This window comes from Microcaecilia unicolor, chromosome 5, assembly GCF_901765095.1.
Source record: "Microcaecilia unicolor chromosome 5, aMicUni1.1, whole genome shotgun sequence".
Taxonomy (NCBI): domain Eukaryota; kingdom Metazoa; phylum Chordata; class Amphibia; order Gymnophiona; family Siphonopidae; genus Microcaecilia; species Microcaecilia unicolor.
In genome coordinates, this window is record NC_044035.1 from 356,829,696 (window position 1) to 356,855,092 (window position 25,397).

Consider the following 25,397-nt stretch of genomic DNA (forward strand, 5'->3'; position numbering starts at 1 on the left):
TCACAAGGTCTGAACCCTCTCCCCGTTGCAGGAGTGCCTCTGTCTTAGTCAATTGCTGACGAACGTCATTCTCCTTTGCACATCAAACTTTCCATGCCCGTGATCTGAGAGCTATTAAGTGGCCCCTTATTACTGCTTTAAGGCCTTCCCACAAAACTATTGAAGAAACTTCTCCATTATCATTGAAGCTAATATAGTCTTTAATGGACTGTTCCACTTGGGACAGGTTGCTTGGATCAGCCAGTAACGCGTCATCAAGACGCCAGGGGGGTCTTGGCCTTTTGGGTCCCAGTCCACGGAGTTGTAATGTCACCGGGGAGTGATCAGACCAGGTGCGGGGAAGTATTTGCAAGGCGTCAGCTCGACCCAAGAGAGAGGCATCTCCTAGCCACATATCTATCCTAGATGAAGTGTGGTGCACTGTTGAAAAGTGTGTATACGTTCGTGCCATAGGGTTATCCCTACGCCAGTAATCTATCAACTGCCAGAGTGTAAGGAATTCTTGAAGCTTCCGTCTATCTTGCCTAGCATAAGCTGTCCTGGTCGTGGAATTATCTAAACATGGGTTCACTGTGAGGTTGAAGTCTCCTCCCAATAGCAAGGATCCCTCAATGTTCCTAATGAGCAGTTGGTCTAATTCTTTAAAGAATTCTTCATGATGTACATTGGGTCCATAGACATTTACCACTGTGTATATTTGGCCTGTTAATTCAAAGACTATGAGTAGGTATCTCCCGTTTTTATCTTTTATCACTTTCTTTATCCCCCAGGGCTTATTACCACGGAACACAATTAACACTCCCTTGTTTTTTGTATTGTCATTACTAGAAGCAAAGTGTATAATTGGGTATTGCTTATGGCTACGTAGGTATTCATAACGCGGTTTGAGGTGAGTCTCCTGTATAAAGCCAATATCTATCTGTAGCCTTAACAGCTCCCGGAATAGCAACTGCCTTTTCCTGGGGATGTTCAGCCCTCTTACATTCAGCGACATACAATTAATATCACCCATGATCTAGTAGTGTTAGTGTGTCTTCTCTCATGTCCCTTTTTTCCCATTGGTCTTTTTTCCTTGATAGGTCTATTTCCCTTGTCACACAGAACTGCTCCCCACCCACCCCCTCCCTCCCCTTGGTAGTCCCTTCCCCCCCTCCCCAAATTCCCCTAACACATTTATAACACCCCATGGAGTACCAATGGGTGTCTATGTAGAGAGGAAGTAGCAGCCGCCCCGCTGTCTACTCACCCCACAGAGTTGTCTCATCTAACGCTATTTTTATCCAGCGCTGGAGATTACCTTAGCTTAAGCAACTTATTCAACATCAGTAACTATAAGTCCAACTTTTCTCCAACTTTTAAGTCTAATTGTTCTCAGGTGACTCTCGCAGCCGACTGCTGGCGTTGTAGTCTTCTAGGGCCTTTCCCCACTCTCTGCCATTTTGGTGGCAGAGACCGGGAGATGGTTTTCTTCTCGGGGCCTGTATCTCTCCTCTCTTCCGGCTCTACCGTCTCTGGACAAATTGCTCTTGCTTCCTCAATAGATTTTATCAGGTGCATTGTCCCGTCTTTATAAAAGGCTAATGCAAAAGGGTGTCTCCATCTGTATTGAATTTTGAGTTCTCTCAGGTGCCTAGTGAATGGTTTCAGATCTGCCCTCCGCTTCAATGTCATGGCTGCCAGGTCTTGATATACTTCAATAGCATAGGAATCCCATTTAAAGTCTGGGGTCTGACGAGCCATTTTTAGCACCTGTTCCTTGAGTTTGAAGCTGGAGAAGCAGGCAATAATATCTTTTGGTTTGTTATTACGTGCTGCGCCCAAAGCTCTATGCGCTCTCTCCAACTGTATTGTTTCGGCCTCCACAATGTCTCTATTCACTGAAAGCAATGCACTAACCAGTTTTTGGACCACGTGCTCGCAATCTTGGTAAGTGGACGTTTCTGGCAGGCCCCGGAATCTGAGGTTGTTGCGGCGACCCCGGTTTTCCAAGTCCTCAATTTTATCCAGCAGCTGGTGCTGGTCTCCTTGCAGCTCACTCATCTGCTGGTCCAAGGCTCCAATTGCTTCCCTGTGCGCTTCAACCTGCGTCTCCGTTTCCTCTAGGCGAGAGCCTAGTTCCCGGATCTCTCCTCTCAGGTCTTCTTTAAGCGTTGCCACTTCGGCCCGTAGGGCTTTTAAGTCGGAGCTTATGTCGTGGAGCCAGGCTTCTAAATTCGGGGGAACCCCTCTCTCCGGGTCTGTTGCGGTTTGCTGTTCTGGCGCGTTTTCCGCAGGCCTTGTTTTTCCTCCGTTCGCCGTCTCTTTTGTCTTCCGCGCATCCGCCATTTTGACCCTTAGTGCCGCGGCTCCTTCTAAGAAAGCAAAACGTGAGAGGTCCGCCACCTTCGGGTTTATTTTATGAGCGATTCCGCTGCTCTAACGTTGCTGCTGATCTCGAGCGCTATTTTTGTTTTCTCCAGCAACGATTAGATCGCTTTTATTGCTAAGATCCTCCGTGGGGCTGTAGGAGCTCAGCTCTTAAGCGGCCATGCTGCTTGGTGACGTCACTTCCTCCAGCAATCGATTCTCTAATTCCTCTTGACCCTCCCCCCCTTAAAATGGGGTAAATAGCAGCAGTTTTCCTACAGATCATGAGAACTTTGATCTTATCCAGATTTAACAATATACTCTAACCAGGAACCCATCAAATTTAACCAATAGATCTGTGCCATACCTGTTTTATCCAGTATGTTCTCAATAGGGACTACAATTTTAGCTGAATATTAACTGCATCTATTCTTGCAAAAAATATCCATCGAAAACAGCTGCCACAGAGGCTGGATATAGATATAAAAGTTATAAAGCAAAACTGGAGACAGAGTGGGACTCTGTGGGACTCATAAAATCACTGCTGACCAGGCAAAGGTCTTCTGACTCTGCCTTGCATGTTTACAGCAATTGCTTTAAATAAGAAAAGAGGAAAGTCATGCAAGCATAGTTCTACACCTATCAAGCCTGATACTGAATGAAGCTGAGCTCCTAACTTTAGTATCTTATGATAACTGCCGGAAGTAGTCTCCTCTTTTCGCCACACACAAATGTTATGCTCTGAAATGTAGGCCTTCCATTCATTTTCCTGTATGTAGGAGCCTAATTTAGATGTCTTGTGTTGATAAAGCAAAGTTACTTACCTGTAGCAAGTATTCTTCAAGGACAGCAGGCCACTTATTCTCACATGTGGGTGACATCATCCACGGCGCCTGATGTGGAAACGGTGCCCAGCATACTATTTCTTTAAAAGCTCGTGGCAGCACTCCCACCGTGCATGTGTGGGTGCCTTCCCGCCCGACTCACAAGCGCAGGACCAATTAGGACAATAACAATGAAGCTGGACCCTTATTTATATCTAACCCTCCTCCAGTCTACAGCAACCTGCATCAACTAGACCATCCAAGGATATCAGAATCAGAAACTCAAAAGTTCATATCTGCAATCCGTGAGCTAAAAATTTATTTTAACTGTATAATCTATTTCTAAAATTCTGAATCTGTTAGATTCCTTTAAAGGCAACTATCAACCCCGCTGCAAAGATATCAACATAGAAGTGCTAAGTACAGCCATTTGTTTCTCTATTGCTAGAATCATTTGATCTCACAGGTCTGGTCTGAATTTGCAACTTTAAAATGGTCTGTTCTTCTAGATTATTTAAAGCCTTAACCCTTCATTGCCAACTAGTAAGATTGCTGATCTACAGGGTGAACTCCACAGGGTGGACTACAGTGCCACCCAGTGAAATTTTGCCTAACTAGCTTCTGACACAAAAAAAAATGTGGGTTCTAAAGTTCATGCGAGCATCCCAGTGGTGTGTGGGAGAGGAAACCATAATCTCCACCAACCAAAGAGAAGGCAAAAGTGCAAGAGGTCAAACATCTACATTACAGTACTTAAAAGATCACCTCATTGTCACACCAAAGCTACCCCCAGCATCCCCAGACCATCCTCGGGAACTATAGAACTGGTGAATGCCAGATCAACTGCTACTACTACTACTATTTAGCATTTCTATAGCGCTACAAGGCATACGCAGCGCTGCACAAACATAGAAGAAAGACAGTCCCTGCTCAGTGATCCATGATGCCATAAATGAACAGCATCTTGATATCCTAGGAATAAGTGAAACCTGGCTAGATGAAAATGGGGGTTTACCACTGGCTGAACTATGGCCAACAGGTTTCAACATCCAATATCAACCAAGACCAGGAAGACGGGGTGGAGGGGTAGAAATCTTGATTGGGGATACAATCAAGCTACGCAGAATATCCATCCCCCAGCTACATGAATCAGAATCTCTTTTAATCCAACTAGAAGAGGAGAAACCAATCTGGCTGCTCATAGTAACACATTATCTGTGCAAGAACTCCTAGAACTGATTACTCAAGTGACCCTTAATTACTCTAGCCTGGTGAGACTTCAATCTACACATCAAAACCCCAGATACCACCACAGCTGCCTTTCTGGACACGATGACAGCAATAGGATTTACACAGGTGATCAATTCTCCAACCCACGAAAAGGGTCATATACTAGACCTGGTATTCTACAAAGGGGTGGATATCCCAGAATTCTGGGATAACAGTATTGAAATAACACCCCTATCATGGTCAGATCATTTTCCAATTAAAATTTCCTTAAGTGACCACCTGAAACAAATGCCACCTCCCAGAGTTTGGAAGGAGATCAGAATCCAAAAAAAGCTGACCGCTGAGAATTTCCTAGAGGCCTTGGACTATCCACATGTGGATGAAAAAACAACAGTGTCAGAACAAGTTGACATCTGGAATACACACTTATCCAAGACCTTAGAAAAAACAGCACCACTAAAAAAGGTCTTATGCCCCACTCACAAAAGCTCACCTTGGTTTTTGCCAGAACTTCAGATACTTAAACGCGAAGGACGAAAACTGGAAAGGAGATGACGCAAATTTCACCGGGGTGAAAACAGGCTAAACTGTAGGAAGCACATGGCAAAGTACCGCCAAGCCTCAACAACAACAACAAAAAACATTATTTCTCTCAATGCATTGCACAGGCTGCCAATTCAAACAAGCAGTTGTTCAGTATAGTAAATAGCCTATTGCACAACAGAACCAGCCTGCCCAATCTAAGCTGAACTGCAATGATTTTGCTGCTTACTTTGCCAACAAAATTAAAGTCTCCGCCAGGATTTACAGGCAATCCCACCCAGCTCCCAACCAACCAGTGGGGAACAAACTCGCCCCCTCCTGACAGAGACAGATGGGACACTTTTAACCCAATGACAGAGAAGAGCCTTGACAAAATCCTAAGAGACCTTCGACCAACTACCTGCTCCCTCGACCCCTGCCCATCAAAGGTAGTGCAGCAGGCAAGTATTGGCCTTATAAAAGGCGCCACAAAAATTGTGAATGCCTCTCTTTCTAATGGGCAACTACCAACAGCATTAAAAAGGGCAATGTTTCGTCCTCTACTAAAGAAAAACAACTTTTATCAGGACAAACTTGAAAGATACAGGCTAGTATCCAACATCCCGTTTCTAGAGAAACTCATAGAACAGTCTGTGTTCAACTTAAATGATTGGCTAGAAAAGAGAAACTGGCTGGATCCATGTCAATCTGGATTCAGACTCGGTTATGGAACAGTAATGGTCCTTGTACACCTACTAGATGATCTTCACAGAAGCTGAGACAAGGGATTCGCCTCGATGTTGGTACTGCTAGATTTCTCAACAGCTTTTGACACTGTGGATCATAATATCATGCTAGAATGACCGACAATGACCGACAGAAACAGGCATCAATGGAACAGTACTTGCCTGGTTCAGATCCTATCAGACATGCAACAATCCATAATGTTTGGCAGCAACTCATCACCACCATGGACAATGACCTGCAGGGTTCCACAAGGATCGATACTGTCACCTATTCTGTTCAATATCTACCTCAAGCCACTAGCTGAGCTGATTCGGTCAATGGACACTCAGTTCTGCATCTATGCGGATAATACCCATTGAACCTGACTTACCTACAGCCTTGAATAAACTGATTACCTGTCTAACCAACTCAAGAATGGGCTAAACACAACAAACTTTGCCTGAACCCAAGTAAAACCGAGCTTCTCTGGGTCCCTAACACAAGTGGATACATACCTGACATCAAAATCCCTTTTGGGAAGTAGGAACTTCCCCTCAAATCACGTCAGGAACCTTGGAATACAGTTAGATTCAACACTTACTCTGATTCCCCAAATCCAAGCAACCTTCAAGAGCTGCTTCTACTATTTGCGACAGCTATGCTGCCTCTCTCCTTACATCAAGAAGGTAAATCTTATCCCAGTTGTGCATGCCATGATAACATCAAGAATGGATTACTGCAATGCACTATACAGTGGTCTGACTACAAAGGGCCTGCACCAGCTCCAGTTGATTCAGAATGCAGCAGCAAGACTCACAGAAAGCTGCAAGAGATATGACCACATCACATCATTTTTGCAAAAACTTCATTGGCTATCAGTACAATAAAGGGCTAAATTTAAAACTGTATGTCTGATCTTCAAGGCCCTGAAAGGAAATGGCCCCAAGTACCTGAATAGGATGATCCTGTACATACCGCCAAGGACACTAGGGTCTTGTCAAGGACTATCACTAACCACACCCTCTCCAAAAGACATTACACGATGTGATACCTGCAAGCGAGCCTTCTCCGGAGTAGCCCCCACACTCTGGAATGCACTGCCTGAAAGGCTCCACTTAACACAAGACTCTCTCTACTTCAGGAAGCAGGTGAAAGCTTGGCTCTTCAACCAGGACTTTAATGGAAGAAGTAACTAACTTGTTAGTCTCACTCACACAAGGAGTGACTTGGGCTGCAGATACTGCAGAAGGACATGTTTATCCACTCCTACCCTAGCTGAGATAATATTTAACCATCCCTCTGACCTCATGTGCAACTTTCTTTAAATCAGTCACTTACTTTCTAACTCTTCCTACTTTCTTACCTATCTATGTTACATCTTTGCTTTACCCTTCACTATCAATTATAATGTTCTATTATGTATTGTGTTGACATTGTAAGTAGTATACTATGCCATACTTTGTACCGTTATTTGAATATTTTTACTGTTGTAATTGCCTATTGCTCATGTTTGATCTATTCTTACTGTACACCGCCGTGAGTGAATTCCTTCAAAAAGGTGGTAAATAAATCATAATAAATAAATAAACAAACATAGGTATAGGGGACAACTCCACGGGGAGGTGGGAGGGTATGAGAGAATAAGTGGCTTGCTGTCCTTGAAGAATACCTCCTACAGGTAACTAACTTCACTTTTTAAGAGAACAAGCAGGCCAGCTAATTCTCACATGTGGGAATCCCTAGGTACAAGGCACATCATAAACATTAGGATAACAGAAAATTGCAACAGAGTTCAAAAAGTCAATTAACCTGAAAACATATATACACTGTTGTGAAGGTGAGGCCTAACCAGAATAAAATGAGCCTTCGAGGGTGGAATTGGATTCTAGACCCCAAACAAATTCTGCAGAACAGTCTGACCAAACTGACTGTCGCATCGGGTGTCTTGCTCAAGGCAATAGTGGGATGTAAATTTGTGCACTGAAGACCATGCTGCAGCCTTTCAGATCTCTTCAACAAAGGTTGATCTCAACTAAGCTACAGATGCTGCCATGGCTCAGACATTGTGAGCCTTGACATGACCCTCCAGTGTCAGCCCAGCTTGGGCAAAATATATGCAATCTGCTAACCAATTACATATTGTGCATTTACCAATGACATTATATTATTATAATGGCATTTTGTATACCACATTACCCCAGAGTTCAGGTTCAATGTGGCTTACAATCCAATTATGAACAGGTACTATCTCTGTCCCTAGAGGGCTCACAATCTTGGTTTTTGTACCTGAGGCAATGGAGAGTTAAGTGACTTGTCAAGGGTCACAAGGAGCAGCAGTGGGAATCAAACCCAGAATGCTGGGATCAAAGTCTGCTACACTAACCGTTAGGCCACTCCTCCACTGTTGGGATCAAAAGAAATAAAAAGCTGGGTGGAGTGTCTACAGGGCCTAGTCAACTGCAGGTAAAAGACCAATTTTCGCTTGTTGTTCAAGTTATGCAGTGCGTTTTTGCGAGGATGGGAATGAGGTTTTGGAAAAAATATTGGAAGGACGACTGATTTAGCTGGAACTCCGACACTACCTTAGGAAGGAACTTAGGGTATGTGCGAAGAACTATTGTGGTGTGTTGAAATTTAGTACAAGATGGATCTGCTGCTACAGCCTGAAGCTCACTAACCATGCGAGTTGAAGCAAAAGCGACCAAAAACAAGACCTTCCAGGTCAAGTACTTCAGAGGACAGGATTCAAATGGCTCAAAAGGAGCTTTCATCATCTGGGTAAGGATGATATTAAGGTCCCAAGATACAGGCAGAGGTTTGATAGAGGGTTTTGTCAAAGCAAACCTCCCATGAACTGAACTAGAGGCTGCCTGGAGATGAGCTTACCCTCTACACAGAAATGGTAAACCCTAGTTGCACTAAGGTGAACCCTTACAGACTTTGTCTTAAGACCAGACTCAAGAGGGGTGTAAAAGGTATTCAAGCAGGTTCTGTGTAGGACAAGAAAATGGATCTAGGACCTTGCCTTCACACCAGTTGGAAAAACCTCTTTCGTGGAATCTTTCCTGGATGCCAGCAAAACCTTAGAGACACCCTCTGGAAGATTAAAGGAAGCAAATTCTAAGCCCTCAACACCAAGGCTATGAGGGCTGAAGGCTGGGGTGTAGAAGAGACCCCTCATTCTGTGTGATGAGGGTTGGAAAACAGCTTCCATGGCTCTTCGGAGGATAACTCCAGAAGAAGTGTGTCCGTTATGTAGGAGATATAGTTCACAATTTACAACTCATTGCACCTCCTGTTGAGTGTATTGCTTTCACCATCAATGATGAGCATAGGTAAAATCCTCACTCTCAAAATCTCACAATTGTAATCCAATTCACTTGGTACTTAACACGTCACTCTTCCCAGAAGCTTGAACAGATCTTCACTTCCACTACATAACCAAAGGCTTGACCAAACCAGACGTGATCTTCACATACATTCTTCACTAAACAAACGGTCTCAACACCGGCACAATTGTGAACCGCTTGTTGGGGGAACTTCTTGGTGTCCCAGGCAATTTTGGAAGGCTGTATGAGGGTCTCCTGATGAAGAAATTGAAACACGGCCGGTGTTGAGACCGTTTGTTTAGTGAAGAATGTATGTGAAGATCACGTCTGGTTTGGTCAAGCCTTTGGTTATGTAGTGGAAGTGAAGATCTGTTCAAGCTCCTGTTCAAGCTTCTGGGAAGAGTGATGTGTTAAGTACCAAGTGAATTGGATTACAACTGTGAGATTTTGAGAGTGGGGATTGTACCTATGCTCATCATTGATGGTGAAAGCAACACACTCAACAGGAGGTGCAATGAGTTGTAAATTGTGAACTATATCTCCTACATAACGGACTACTTTGTGGGACTTGATATGGGAAATGTGGGATTTTATGTGATGGTGTTGTTTAACTATTTTGATAATAAAGAATAATGTATTTTGATGTGGATATATGATTTGTAGTAGTTTAATTGAAGTAGGTAACAAAGTAAGATCTACTGATATTTATTATAACCCTTGTATTGTATAAACCCATGCGAGGTATGGGAGAATATGCAGAAGACCGGTCCCCAAAGCAGGAGGAGGGCGCCCAATGCTAGTATGTCATGCAACCTGAGCCTGGAGCAGTACTGAGGGACTTTGAGCATAGTCATGCAACCACATGAGGGGTCACTCAACATAACTGTTGTCTGTGAGATTTTCTGAGAGTGGGGCACCTCGGTAGATCTCTTTGACACTCCTTATAATCACAGTATCTGCCAGGCTGTTGGACTTCCCTGCCAGGTAAGTGGCTCTGAGAATTGTCCTGTTATGGAAAGCCCAGTTCCACATCTCGGCAGCCTCCTGACACAGAGTACGATCCCGTACCGCCCTGCTTGTTGGAGTAATACATCACAACCTGATTGTCCATTTGAATGAGTACAATTTGGTTGATCAGCCGATCTCTGAAAGCCTTTAGAGTGTTCCAGATTGCCTGGAGCTCCTGAAGACTGATGTGGAGATCTGTCTCTTCAGCTGACCAAACACCCTAAGTGTGAAGCCCATCTACATGAGCCCCCTACCCCAAGTGGGAGCATCAGTCATCAGCACCTTTCACGGCTGAGGAATTCAAAATGGAAGTTCCAAGGTCAGATTGGTTAAAATTGTTCACCATAAGAGGGACTGAGCCAATTCTGGGGCTCGGATGACATCCTCTAGGTTCCCTGAGGCTTGACATTACTGGGAAGCTAGGGTCCCCCTGAACAGTTCTTATGTGAAGACGTGCCAAGGGAATGACATGCAGAGTGGAGGCCATGTGGCCTAGTAACCTCAACATCTGCAGAGCAGTGACCTGCTGTCAGGCATAGAACTGAGTGGCAAGAGCATCCAGAATGTCTGCTTGTGGCACAGTGAAGAAAGCTTATGCCTACATGGTGTCTAGAAGGCTCATATGAACTCCACTTGTTGTACAGGGAGTAAGTGGGACTTGGAGTAGATTAAAATAAACTCTAGTAGTTCCAGCACCCAAATAGTTCCCCAAATAGACTACTGAGCACCTTTCCTTCGACATGCTCTTCACCAGCCAATTGCCCAGGTAGGAAAACACATGGACTCCCAAGTTTGTGTAACGACACTGGCTACTGCTAGACATTCGGTAAAAACCTGGGAACTGACACAAGGCTAAATGGAAGAACACGGTACTGGAGGTGATGTGGCCTGGAAGTATCAGGATATGCATGTAGACATCCTTTAAGTCCAGAAAGCATAGCCAAACTTGTTCTTGAATCATTGCGAGAAGGGTGCCCAGGGAAACTATTCTGAACATTTCTTTGACCAGATATTTGTTAATGGTCCTTAGGTCTAGAATGGAATTTATATAATCTAATCTTCATCCTCTAACCCATCTTCTGTTGTGGACACACAGTTTTCCTCCATGCCCTTTCAAATAGTGTACATGATCTTTGTAAGTCTCTTAATGAATCAGTAAACCAAAGTGAATTTTTATTACAAAGAATTTTCTTCAACTTTTCTACAGAAAATTGATCCAGAGCTTAGCTACAATATAGTCCCATTTCCTAAACATATGAGTGGATGTTTCAGAGGTACAACCTAAATGTTTTACCATAAAAGACCAAAAACTATCAACTTCAATTTTCCTTCTTGGATTATAATTTGCTTTATCCCTAATATACGAAGAAATTAGTCTGTGATCAAATGATAAATACTGTATAAAATTAGCCAAATAATGTTCAGACCATAATACCGCAGACCAGTCTACTTGAGGTATAGAAAATTCATAAGATGAATTCAAAAAAGCTACTAAAGTGAGTGACCCTTTTCATGAGTAATATCTATTTTATATTGAAATTGCAATGAGTCTAAAAAACTATATATTAGAATAATCAATGAAAACTACAATGAACCCATGGGATAAACTAACCTGCAAAATCTTTAACGTTGACATCGGCTCCCTCACTTATGAGCTCCTTAATTCGTCGTGTGTCTCCACGAATGGCAGCTCGATGGAGACGAGTTTCTCCACGCTCATTTCTTTTGTTTACTTTATCTTTGGTTTTGGAGGCAGAGTTAGGAGTTCCCTTCTGACCGACTGCACACTGAGGAGGATGCTTTGGTGTTGTGTCCACTGCATGCAAAGAAGCAAATGAAAGATTGGTATGTAAGACACTCTAAAAGAAAGGGACCTTTAGAGGGAACTCTCGCCTCACCAGCAAGGCTCTCTTCTAGGCTCACTGTATCTAAAGCACAGAAATGTTCAGTTTAACTGTTCTACTTTCTAGTGGCACACGTAGTATAAGGCACATAAATCAAAACATTTAAAACAAACTATCAACTCCCCCTCAAATTAAAAGCAAAGTTACTTACAGAAATTGAACCGAATGGTAATGCACATGACAGGTTTTAAATTTAGTCTCACAACAAACTAAGTTCTCAGGACTTCTCTACTTAATCATTTGTTCGGAAGTAAGGACAGTGCTAGGCAGACATCTACAGTCCATGCCACAAAAATGGCAAAGAGATCAGGATCAAGTATGCGTATTTTATATCACATTCATATCATATGTTATGAATGGGTGCTGTGCATCTTAACTGGGAAGGGGAAGACTTCTTAAAGTTAAAATTTGTAAGTAAAATGTTGTTAGCAATATAGTTAGATTGTTAGTTTAATCAAAGTATTGATAATTAATACGACTATACTGCAGTCATAATAATAAAACCACTCTTTGGACTATTGGTATGCTGTTTCGCTGTTACTACATCCTCTGGCAATGAGTTCTAGAGCTTAACTATTCATTGAGTGAAAAAATATTTCCTCCTGTTAGTTTTAAAAGTAGTATCATGTAATTTCCTTGAACGTCTCCTAGTCTTTGTACTTTTTGAAAGAATAAAAAAATTGATTTACTTTTACCTGTTCTCCAGCACTAAGTATTTTGAAGATCTCTATCATATCCTGCCCCCCCCCCCCCCCCCCCAGCCGTCTCTTTTCCAAGCTGAACAGTCCTAACCTCTTAAGCCTTTTCTCTTATGAGAGGAGTTCCATCCCTTTAATCATTTTGGTTGCCTTTCTTTGAACCTTTTCTAATTCTGCTATATCTTTTTAAAGATACGGTGACCAGAACTGCACACAATATTCAAGATGTGGTTGCACCATAGAGCAATACAAAAGCATAATAATATCTTTGTCTTATTTTCTGCAACACACTGGGCAAAAGATTTCAGTGTATTGTCTATGATGTTTCTTGGGTGCTTACACCTAAGGTGGATCTTAGCATCAACTAACTATGATTTGGATTATTCTTCCCAATGTGCATCACTTTGCATTTGTCCACATTAAATTTCACCTGCCATTTCTCGGGTCTTCCAACTTCCTAAAGTCTTTCTGCAATTTTTCACTCTGAATAGTCTTGTCTCATCTGCAAATTTAATCACCTTACTCATCGTTCCCATTTCCAGATCATTAATAAATATGTTAAATAGCACCAGTCCCTCTACAGATCACTGGGGCACTACCACTATTTAGAATTGGCCATTTAACCTATTTAGAATTGGCCTCTGCCTTCTTTCCACCAACCAATTCCTAATCCACAACAGAACATTGCCTCCTATCCCATGATTCTAATTTTCTCAGGAGTCTCTCATGAGGGACTTTGTCAAGCACTGCCTGAAACTCTAGATATACTACGTCATCTGGCTCACCTTTATTACTACTACTACTTAACATTTCTAGAGCGCTACTAGGGTTACGCAGCGCTGTACAGTTTAACAACAAAGGCCAGTCCCTGCTCCAAGGAGCTTACAATCTAAAGGACGAAATGTCAAGTTGGGGCAGTCAAGATTTCCTGAATAGAGGTGTAGTGGTTAGGTGCCGAAGGCGACATTGAAGAGGTGGGCTTTGAGCAAGGATTTGAAGATGGGCAGGGAGGGGGCCTGGCGAATGGGCTCAGGGAGTTTATTCCAAGCATGGGGTGAGGCGAGGTGGAAAGGGCGAAGCCTGGAATTGGCGATGGTGGAGAAGGGTATTGAGAGGAGGGATTTGTCTTGAGAGCAGAGGTTACGGGTAGGAACGTAAGGGGAGATGAGGGTAGAGAGGGGTACGGAGGGGCTGCAGATCGAGTGCATTTGTAGGTTAGTAGGAGAAGCTTGAACTGTATCCACATGATTATTCACGCATTCAAAGAAATGAAGCAAATTGGTGAGGAAAGACGTCCTTTGGCAGAATCCATGTTGACTCTATCCCATTAAACCATGTTTGTCTGTGTTCAGTGATTTCATTCTTGATAGTTTCTACTATTTTCCCCAGCACTGAAGTCAGGTTTATCAATCTGTAATTTTCCAGAACACCGCTGGATCCCTTTTTAAAATCAGTGTTACACTGGTCACCCTCCAACCTTTAGGTACTACGGACGATTTTAATGACAGGTTACAGATCGCTAACAGATGATCTGCAATTTCATATTTGAGTTCTATCAATACACTAGTTAGTATAGCATCTGGTCCAGGTGATTTACTACTGTTTAATAGGTTGAATTGTTCCAAGTCAGCATTGTATACAACTGCCTCTAAGCTGTTAGCATGGCAGCAAATTGCAACAACCCTGTTTGCTATACCAGTGTTTAATCATAAAGAAGTGTAACTTGCATGGAGTGGTGGGTGTGGCTCTGGCCACCTTGTTGAGCAGACTGGATGGACTGTGCAGATCCATACCTGCTGTCATTTACTAGGTTACTTTCATTTGACACATCCCTAATCCACCCCGTGGTCTGGCATCTCTCTCTCTCCCCTTCCATTTCCCATCCCTTCCCCCACCCCTTTTCTCTGGGTCTCACTCACTCTTGTCTTCTCTCTCAGTGTCCATTCGTCCCCCTTTCATCCAGGTCTCTCTCTCTGCCCTCTGCTCTCCCCCCCCTCCCCCACTGCAGGTCTAGCATTTCTTTCTCTGTAGCCCCCACCCCCCATAATCCTTGAAATGCGCAGCAGGTGGCTAGCAGAGGAAGTGATGAAAACAGGCCACCATTGGCCATCCCAGCCTGGGCCTTTCCTCCACGATGTCCCGCCCAAAGGAAGTTACATCAGAGAGGCGGGATGCAGGAGAGAAAAGGCCCTGGCAGGGCTGGCTGGAGGCCACTTTCATCATCACTTCTGCTGGTCACCCACTGCACATTAGGAGGACTGGGAGGGGGAAAGGTTCAACAGCAGGCAGCCCCCCTACTACTGGGTGGCCCTGGGTTTTTTGCCAAGTGCACTCAACAGTGGCTATGCCCCTGCAGCTGCTTTCAAAAGTATAGCTCTATGAGATGAACAAGTGTTGTTACTACTACATAGTTAAAAAATAAAAGGCTACATAGAAATTCAATTGAAAAGATCTGCTCTCACCTGGACTGTTTGCAGATTCCTCAGCTGTCATCTGCATGAGCAGAGCAACCTGCTGACGTTCAGACAGAGGATAGCCTGCCCGTATTCCAGACAACCCCATTCCAAAAAGCAAACCAGGCTTCCTTGAGGCAGGCTCCTTCTTAATCCGTTTCCGCTCTGGACCCTGTTTCTCTGAAATATAAATAGGATAAGAAAGCAAAATAAAGATGCTGTGACACTTCTCCTACTTGAGGCTGTGTTACAAGATACAACAGTAGCAGTTCCTTATATGGAGGTTAAACGTTACATCTTATGAGCTCCAGATGGAAGCTCTCTTTGGTGTTTGCAGCAAATATTAAAGACTGAAGTCATACCCCCACATACTGGGGCTTAGGAGTGGAGTTCACTATTGTCAAGGTATGCGCCAAAGTAACCCATTTGGACACATCCACCCACAAGAAGACTGCTGAAGAAGCAACATTTCCATCTAGAATCGATACTCCAAAACAGTGATGCATATGCTAGTTTGTAAACATTCTTCACTAAACTTCTTACAGTTTTAATTATGCAACCAAGAAATGACAGTGAAAATGTCAAATACAGTTCACAACATCGATTTTGCCAGAGGAAGGTCTTTGGTAACCACAAAAGCCTACTAAAAGCAGGACTTGTGTGCACCCCTCTTGTAAAAGTACCAGTCCTCTTCTAAGAGATACCTGCTATGACATTAAAGAAACCTGTACATAGGCAAAAAGAGAGAGAGATAAAAGTATGAATGTTTCATGATACATTGCAGTATTAGGCACACAAATAAACACATTAAAAGTAGATCATTTCCTTTCCTCCCCCCCTCTCCAAATAAAAAGGAAAAGTATATCGTTTGGTGTTACTGTATATGTATTTTACTTTTAGTGTTATATATAATCATAAGATTAATCCTACTATATAAATGAAGAGTGACCTGCCGCACGTCACACAATGCTTCAGACATTATTAGAGGCTGTAACAGAGCCAAGTCGCCAACAAGCAATATACACACTGCTACACACACGATTACGACGAACACGTGTCCTCCTCCTGGTACTCACGCCACTAAGGGCAAATCAGAATTCCGTCCCACACTGACAGAGGGCCCGACCCGCACCCACCTCCTCTGCCCGCCCCTTACAAACGATCACATATGCTGAACACACCCACCTCCTAATCCAGCCCATGTACGGCACGTCACAAATCGCCGCCCCGCCCCCCTCCACCCGGGCCCTCTCCGTTGAACACACCCACCTCCCCAAGCCGCATCTCTTAAGCGCCCATTTCAAGAGGGCTCCGGATCCCCCTGACCCGCTTACCTCCGCCTGACCTTAGCCAGCACCTGTAACATAGCCGTTTTACAGAACTGCACGTACCCAACCAGCAGCAGCTTACAGCGGCCCATAGCCGCAAATCACTATCCCGCCCACCCTGACAGATCTCCAGCAACCAACTCCTCCGCCCGCCCCTTACAAACGATCACAGCTCTCCGACATACACAGCAGGCGCGCTGGCACGAGTGCAGCTTCAGAAGGAAGCCTGGACCCTGAGAGCTCACTACATGTGCGGCTGGGAATACGCACAAGCAGGTGAGGTGAAGAACTGAAAGGAAGGAAGAGGCAGTAGCTACTATAAGGCAAGCATGCGGCGCTGTCGAGGATGTAAACAACTATTCCCGCTGGAGCACGAGCATGAACAAAATTTCTGTTGTCAGAATTGGGGATAATTTTGCCTTTATGTCAGCCACCTATTTCCCAAAACTGGAGGGGAGGCAGGGGAGAGAGGAGACTTGCTGGGTGGGTGGCTGGAGGGAGGCAGGGGAGACAGTAGAAGCACTGGTTGGCTACAGGGGGGGACAGGGGACAATCACTGGGTGGATGGAGAGGTGGGGCAGGGGAGAGAGGAGAATCGCTGGGTAGCTACAGGGGAGCACACACTGTCTCTCAGCTCACTCTCACACTTTTTCTCTTTCACACAGACGCACACACACACACACTTTCTCTGTCTCTCTCTCACACACACAATCTCTCTCTCTCTCTCAACTCACTCACACTCTTGCACACGCACACACTTTCTATGTGTCTGTCTCACACACATATACACACTCACTCTCTCTCGCTGTCTCTCTCAACTCATTCTCACACTCTCTCTTTCACAAAGACGCGCGCGTGCACACACACTTTCTCTGTCTCTCTCTCACACACTCACACACAATCTCTCTCTCTCTGAACTCACTCACTCTCTTGCACACAGATGCACGCACACACACTTTCTGTCTCTCTCACACACACACACTCGCTGTCTCTCTCTCTCTCAACTCTCACACTCTGTCTTTCACACAGATGCACACACACACTCATACACAATCTCTCTCTCTGTCTCTGTCTCAACTCACACTCTCTTCCAAACAGACGCACACACACATACTTTGTCTCTCTCTCACACATATACACAATCTCTCTCTGTCTCTCTCTGAACTCACTCACTTGCACACACACACACTGTCTATGTCTATCTCTCTCTCACAAACATATGCACATTCTCACTCTCTCTCGCTGTCTCTCTCACACATCACTCTCACACTCTCTCTTTCACACAGATGCACACACACACTTTCTCTGTCTCTCTCACACACATATACACAATCTCTCTGTCTCTCTCTGAACTCACTCTCACAATCTCTCTCTTTCACACAGACGCACACACACACATTCTCTGTCTCTCTCTCACACACTCACTCTTGCACACACATATACACACTCTCTCTCTGTCGTTACATTTAAAAAAAAAAACATATTGCCCGTTTGGCTATTTCATTACATTACGCACAACAGAAATGTCGCCCGTTGTAACAGGCTTTACGGCTTATATACAAATAAAAGAATTCTCTTACTCTAGATTCTGTCCTTTCGTTTAAACAACACTTCCTTTTATATCTGTATCAGAGAACACATCTTACAAGCATAATAGGATCAATTTATGCTTCTTGTTTGTATGGTAGCTATAATTTTATCATAACATAGTAACATAGTAGATGACGGCAGAAAAAGACCTGCACGGTCCATCCAGTCTGCCCAACAAGATATACTCTTATGTGCTACTTTTTGTGTATACCCTACCTTGATTTGTACCTGTCCTCTTCAGGGCACAGACCATGTAAGTCTGCCCAGCACTATCCCTGCCTCCCAACCACCAGTCCCGCTTCCCACCACCGACTCTGGCACAGACCGTATAAGTCTGCCCAGCACTATCCCCACCTCCCAACCATCAGTCCCGTCTCTGGCACAGACCGTATAAGTCTGGCGGTTACACATACTACCTGTGTAACCGCCAATCCCTACTGCACCACCTGCTGATCTTCAGGTGCAGCCGAATTCGCAGGAGTACTCGCCCTATCAAGGGCCAAGGCGGGAACACATATTGGAGGCCCAGAGGCCAGGGCTGAGCCAAGGCATCCAACCCGCCGAGCGAGGATCTCGCCGTCTGCAGTAAAAGCACGGGACTTTGGCATTTGTGCTTGACGCCATCAGATCCGCTACGGGCGTTCCCCATTTGGCACAGAGTTGAAGGAACACTTCATCTGCCAACTCCCACTCCGCTGGGTCGATGTGTTCTCTGCTTAATCGGCTTGCACGTTGCTCTGACCTGCAATATAAGCTGCTGACAGGAACTGTAGATGCAGCTCGGCCCAGTGGCAAATCTGAGTGGCCTGTGCGGCAAGTGCTCTGCACTGCGTTCCGCCTTGACGATTTATGTAGGCCACTGCCGTCATATTGTCCGACAGCACTCTGACAGCCAATCCCTCCAAAGTCGACTGAAAGGCCAGCAACGCCTGAAAAATTGCTTTTAACTCCAAGCGATTGATGGACCACTTCGATTCTTCGAGTGTACACAGACCCTGGGCATGCCTCTCCTGGCAATGAGCTCCCCAACCATTCAGGTTGGCATCCATTACCACCAGGCACCAGTAGGAGAGTGCTAATGGCATTCCTCGCAGCAGCATGCTGTCTGAGAGCCACCACTCCATGCTGAGTTGGGCCGCAGGGAGCCAACTGAGTCTGCACTGATAATCCTGGGAAATGGGAGACCAACGTTGTAGCAGGGAACACTGCAGCGGTCTCATGTGCGCTCTCGCCCAAGGCACCACTTCTAGGGTGGACGTCATCGACCCCAAGAGCTGGACAATGTTCCAAGCTCGCGGGCAAGGCATCCTCAGGAGCAGACGGACCTGGGTCTGAAGCTTGCACCTCTTTTGCTTGGGTAAGAAAAACCAACCCCGAGGCCGTGTCGAACCCCCAAATAATCTAGAGATTGAGAGGGGGGGTCAGGTGACTTTTGGGTATATTGATGACCCAGCCCAGAGACTGCAGTACTAAGACCACTCTGGCTGTTACATGACGACTCTCTTCTGCAGAGTCCGTTCTGATGAGCCAGTTGTCGAGGTACGGGTGAACCCGGATACCCTCTCGCCTGAGAAAGGCAGCTACTACCACCATTACCTTTGAAAAGGTTCGGGGAGCTGCGGTGAGACCAAAAGGCAAGGCCCGAAACTGAAAGTGTTTTCCCAACACCGTAAACTGGAGAAACCGTTGGTGCGGGGGCCAAATAAGGATGTGCAAGTAAGCTTCTTTCAGGTCCAGAGACGTGAGAAACTCTCCTGGCTGAACCGCTGCAATGACAGAACGCAGGTTTTCCATGTGGAAATGCCGTACTTTGAGTGACTCGTTGACTTTCTTCAAGTCGAGAATGGGCCGAAAAGACCCACCTTTTCGCGACACCACAAAATGGAGTAACGACCGCAGCCGCGTTCGGCGAGAGACATGGGGATCACCGCTCCCAGGTGCAACAAGCCTTGCAAGGTCTCCTCTACCACTGCCCATTTGAGGGCAGTGCCGCATCGGGACTCCACAAACAAGTCTCTCACCGGGGCAGTAAATTCCAATCTGTAGCCATCTCTGATCAGGTCCAAAACCCACTGATCTGAGGTAATCTTGACCCATTCCTCGAGAAAGAGGGAAAGACGGCCTCCAAATGCAGGAATCGAGGAGTGGGCCGGCGCATCATCATTGAGAGGGTTGCCCATGAACTCCAGGCCTTAAACCGGCTGCTGCGGAGCGTTTCTCCGAGTGAAAGGAGTTCCTCTGCTGAAAACGGGCACGCAAAGTAACCCCAGCAGAACGATCCGGATGGTACCTTCTAGCTTCACGGAAGAGAGGTCTGGAAGAGGAGGGAACCGCCTGACCCTTGGAAGAAGGCTGCGGCCTATCCTCGGGTAACCGCTGGGGTTTAGCATCCCCCAGGCCATTGACAATTTTCTCCAACTCCTCACCAAATAGAAGGCCCTGGAAGGGCAACTTCACCAACCTTTGCTTAGAGGCCATGTCAGCCGCCCAATGCCGTAGCCATAGAAGGCGGCCACCGCCACCGCCACAAACATCTGTTTAACTGAGGCTCTGACCAGATCATAAAGGGCGTCTGCCAAAAATGACAAGGCCAACTCCATCCGCGGTGCCACCTCCACAAGGGGCTCCGCTCCGTCCCCGGGCTGTTCCACTGCCTGTTGCAACCAAGCAAGGCAGGCTCGAGCAGCATAACAACTGCACACAGACACCCGTAAGGCTAGGCCTAAAATTACAAAGGACCGTTTGATTGCTGATTCCAGCCGTCGGTCCTGCATGTCCTTCAGGGTGACCCCTCCCTCTACTGGGAGGATAATATTGTTCGTCACAGCCGTGACTACGGCATCTACTTTGGGAACGGGTATAAGTGCCCCATTGCCCTGGCAACTTTCAAAGGCCCCTCGGGTTCAGCCCATTGAGCCGAAATAAGCTCTTGGATGGAGTCATGCAAAGGAAAGGCTCGAGCAGGCTTAATAGTACTTGCCATCATAGTAACATAGTAAACGACGGCAGAAAAAGACCTGCACGGTCCATCCAGTCTGCCCAACAAGATGAACTCATGTGTATACCTTACCTTGATTTGTACCTGTCTTTCAGGGCACAGACCGTATAAGTCTGCCCAGCACTATCCCCTCCTCACAACCACCAGCCCCGCATCCCACCACTGGCTCTGGCACAGACCATATAAGTCTGCCCATCACTATTCCCCGCCTCCCAACCACCAGTCCCGCCTCCCACCACCGGATCTGGCACAGACCGTATAAGTCTGCCCATCACTATCTTCGCCTCCCAACCGAAGGAATGGATCCTCAGGAGCTTAGTTAAGATCGGAGGCGGGGCTAGTGGTAGGGAGGCGGGGACAGTGCTGGGCAGACTTGTACGGTCTGTGCCAGCGCCGGTGGTTGGGAGGAGGGGCTGGTGGTTGGGAGGCGGGGATAGAGCTGGACAGACTTATACGGTCTGTGCCAGAGCCAGTGGTTGGGAGGCGGGGCCGGTGGTTGGGAGGCGGGAATAGTGCTGGGCAGCCTTATACGGTCTGTGCCCTGAAGAGCACAGGTACAAATCAAAGTAGGGTATACACAAAAAGTAGCACATATGAGTTATCTTGTTTGGCAGACTGGATGGACCGTGCAGGTCTTTTTCTGCCGTCATCTACTATGTTACCAACCCCTCTTCCCCCCACCGGCTCCGCCACCCAATTTCGGCTAAGCTTCTGAGGATCCCTTCCTTCTGCACAGGATTCCTTTATGTATATCCCACGCATGTTTGAATTCCGTTACCGTTTTCCTCTCCACCACCTCCCGCGGGAGGGCACTCCAAGCATCCACCACTCTCTCTGTGAAAAAATACTTCCTGACATCTTTTTTGAGTCTGCCCCCCTTCAATCTCATTTCATGTCCTCTCGTTCTACCGCCTTCCCATCTCCGGAAAAGATTCGTTTGCGGATTAATACCAGGGTATACATGTTCAGGTCAGCAAGTCTCTCCTCATACGTCTTGGAACGCAAATCCCATACCATTCTCGTAGCTTTTCTTTACACTGCTTCAATTTTTTTTTTACATCCTTCGCAAGGTACGGCCTCCAAAACTGAACACAATACTCCAGGTGGGGCCTCACCAACGACTTGTACAGGGGCATCAACACTTCCTTTCTTCTGCTGGTCACACCTCTCTCTATACAGCCTAGCAACCTTCTCGCTACGGCCACCGCCTTGTCACACTGTTTCGTCGCCTTCAGATCCTCGGATACTATCACTCCAAGATCCCTCTCCCCCTCAGTACCTATCAGACTCTCACCGCCTAACACATAAGTCTCTCGTGACTTTCTACTCCCTAGGTGCATCACTTTGCATTTCTTTGCATTGAAATTTAATTGCCAAACCTTAGACCATTCTTCTAGCTTCCGCAGATCTTTTTTCACGCTTTCCACTCCCTCTCGGGTGTCCACTCTGTTACAAATCTTAGTATCATCTGCAAATAGGCAAACTTTACCTTCTAACCCTTCGGCAATGTCACTCACAAATATATTGAACAGAATCGGCCCCAGCACCGATCCCTGAGGCATGGGAGGGGTTGAGTTGGGGGGGGGGGGGGGGGGTGTTGGATGGCAGGTGGTGATTTAAGATTCTGAGGTTTGGATATGTTTGACTGCGACTTTGGTTAAGAGAATTGTATTTTGTATGCATTGTATTTTGAAGTCATATATTCTTATACCTTTTGACTTTTTCTAATAAAGATGATTTAAATATAAAAGTATGCCGTACACTTTCACCAGGATGGGCATGTGGTTTTGGGGAAAATGTTAGTAGAATGATTAATTTTTTTAAATTGTTTATCAATATACTGAAACATAATACGAATACTCACTTGTACAAGAAACTCAGATTAAAACATGAAGGTAAGAAATATTCATGAAGAAAACTCAAAACTCTTCCTCAGACCACAATTAAAAGAGAGAGTGGAATCAAAAATAAGGAGATCACAAAAACTTCCTAAATCCATTAGGCCTTTGACTATAAAAGCCTAATCTGAACATACTACGCTGTATATCATTCTAAAGTCATTAGTCACTTGATACTACAGTCTCATTTCTATGAAGGCCCTCAAGGTGCTCTGAACCAAAGAAAACATACTTTAGTGTCAAACAATTTTTATTGTCATTAAAACATAGTATATTCAATAAAGTCAGAATCAAATGACATTTCTGTATGTAGTGCACAGTACAACAAACGCCCCACTCCTCCCCCTTCCCCCCTGAACTGTTCGACTAGGATAAACAAGGACCAAGACTGTAATATCAAAAGGGAACATGGAGAGCCTTGTTCCTTGTGCCACCTATGCCCAAAGAAAAGGAAGCTATCCAACAGGGCATCCAGCAGAGAGCTATCCCTCCCCAGAAACTAGGACATCAAACTCAAAGTGCAGCCCGCAGGGATCGGTCCTAGGGCCGGCTCTTTTTAATGTCTTTGTGAGTGATATTGCGGAAGGGCTGTCTGGTAAGATTTCTCTCTTTGTGAATGATACTAAACTCTGCAACAGGGTGGACACCCTGGAGGGTGTGAATGACATGAGGAAGGACCTAACGAAGATGAAGGAATGGACCGATATTTGGCAACTAAGGTTTAATCCCAAAATATGCAGGGTAATGCACTTGGGTCGCAAAAATCCAAAGGAACGGTACAGTATAGGGCAGTGATGGCGAACCTATGGCAAGCGTGCCAGAGAGGGCACACAGAGCCCTCTCTGTTGGCACGCGCGCCGTCACTGGTCTGCGCGCCCGCGCTCCCTCCCACCAAGCACCAGGCCGCCCGCCTGCCCTCCCTCCAAGCAACAGGACCCCCCCCCCCCCTACGAAATTTAAAAGACATACCTCGTTGGGGTTAAGGCAGCGTCAGCAGTGAAAAGTGTGTTTGCTCGGCGGGCCTTCGGCCTTCCCTTCTGACTCTCAAGCTCTGGTCCCGCCCTCATTTCCTGTTTCCGCAAGGGCGGGACCAGAGCTTGAGAGACAGAAGGGAAGGCCGAAGGCGCGCCGAGCAAACATACTTTTCGCTGCTGCTGCCACCTTAACCCCGACCAGGTATGCCTTTTAAATTTCGGAGGAGGAGGGGCCCTGGTGCTGGGTGGGAGGGAGGGCTGGTGCTGGGTGGGTGGGAGGGAGGCAGGCCTGGTGCTTGGTGGGTGGGAAGGAGGCGGACCTGGTGCTTGGTGCTGGGTGGGAGGGAGGGAGGGATGTCTGCCGCTGGGAGGGCAGGGGAGAGAGGAGGGTGGCTGGACATGGATGGAGGGCAAGAAATGAAGAAGAAAGGAGGAAAGTAAAGAAATAAATGGAAAGGAAGCCCTGGAAATGGATTTAAGAGATAGAGAGCAGCAGAATCAGAGACTAGGACCAATATGGATAGAAAAACAAAATCACCAAAGGTAGAAAAAAATCATTTTATTTTCATTTTAGTGTTTGGAATATGTCCAATTTGAGAATTTACATCTGCTGTCTTATTTTGCACTGGGTATACTGGAGCTGTAACAGCTTACAGAAATGATTTATAATGAAAAAAAATCATGTTATTTTTTTCTCCTATACTAGTATAATATTTTCAATTATGTCTGTTTATATGCGCCATGGCTGGTGTAAGGGGTGTGGCTATCATAGGGGTGGAGTCATATGTGGAGATCCCGCCCATAATGAGTACCGGCACCTGTTATTCAGGTTAAATTGCCCTGTTGGCACTTTGCGATAATTAGATTTTGGGTTGCTGTTTGGGCACTCAGTCTCTGAAAGATTCGCCATCACTGGTATAGGGGGTGTTGTGCTTCAGGTGCAAAGGAAGAGTGGGACTTGGGGGTGATTGTGTCTGACGACCTTAAAGCTTTCAAACAGGTAGAAAAAGCGACGGCCAAAGCCAGGATGCTTGGGTGCATAAAGAGAGCCATGACCAGCAGGAAAAAGGAGGTGATAGTGCCGTTGTATAAGTCTCTGGTGAGGCCTCATTTGGAGTACTGCATGCAGTTCTAGAGACCGCACCTACCTATAAACAGGATGGAATCGGTCCAGAGGGCGGCCACGAAATTAGTAAGCAGTCTTGAATGCAAAAATTATTGGGACAGGCTTATGAACCTCCTCAACATGTATACGCTGGGAGAGAGGAGACATGATAGAAACATTTAAATATCTCAAGGGCATTTATGTACAGGAAGAGAGCCTTTTTCAAATGGAGAGCTCTGGAATGAGGGGACATACGACAAAGTTAAGAGGGAATAGGCTTAGGAGTAACCTAAGAAAGTAGTATTTCACAAAATGGGTGGTGGAGGCGTGGAAAGGCCTCCTGGTAGAGGTGGTGGAGTCGAGGACTGTTCCAGAATTTAAAAAGGCATGGGATAAGCATGTGGGATCGCTTAGGAACAGGAAGAAATAGGGGTTACAGAGGATGGGATGGGTCATATGACCTT

The 25,397-nt window shown here is 45.8% G+C and overlaps 1 protein-coding gene across 1 annotated transcript in view; it reads right to left on the minus strand.

Annotated features, from left to right (window-relative positions):
• ANKRD11 (ankyrin repeat domain 11) overlaps positions 1-25,397 on the minus strand; it is a 202,379-nt gene that overhangs the window by 115,323 nt on the left and 61,659 nt on the right. Inside the window, exons 3-4 of the mRNA XM_030204606.1 lie at positions 15,050-15,220; positions 11,598-11,801 (exon numbers count right to left, since the gene is read on the minus strand). Of these exons, the coding sequence (XP_030060466.1) occupies positions 11,598-11,801; positions 15,050-15,220 (375 nt within the window). The remainder of the gene's footprint in view (positions 1-11,597; positions 11,802-15,049; positions 15,221-25,397) is intronic.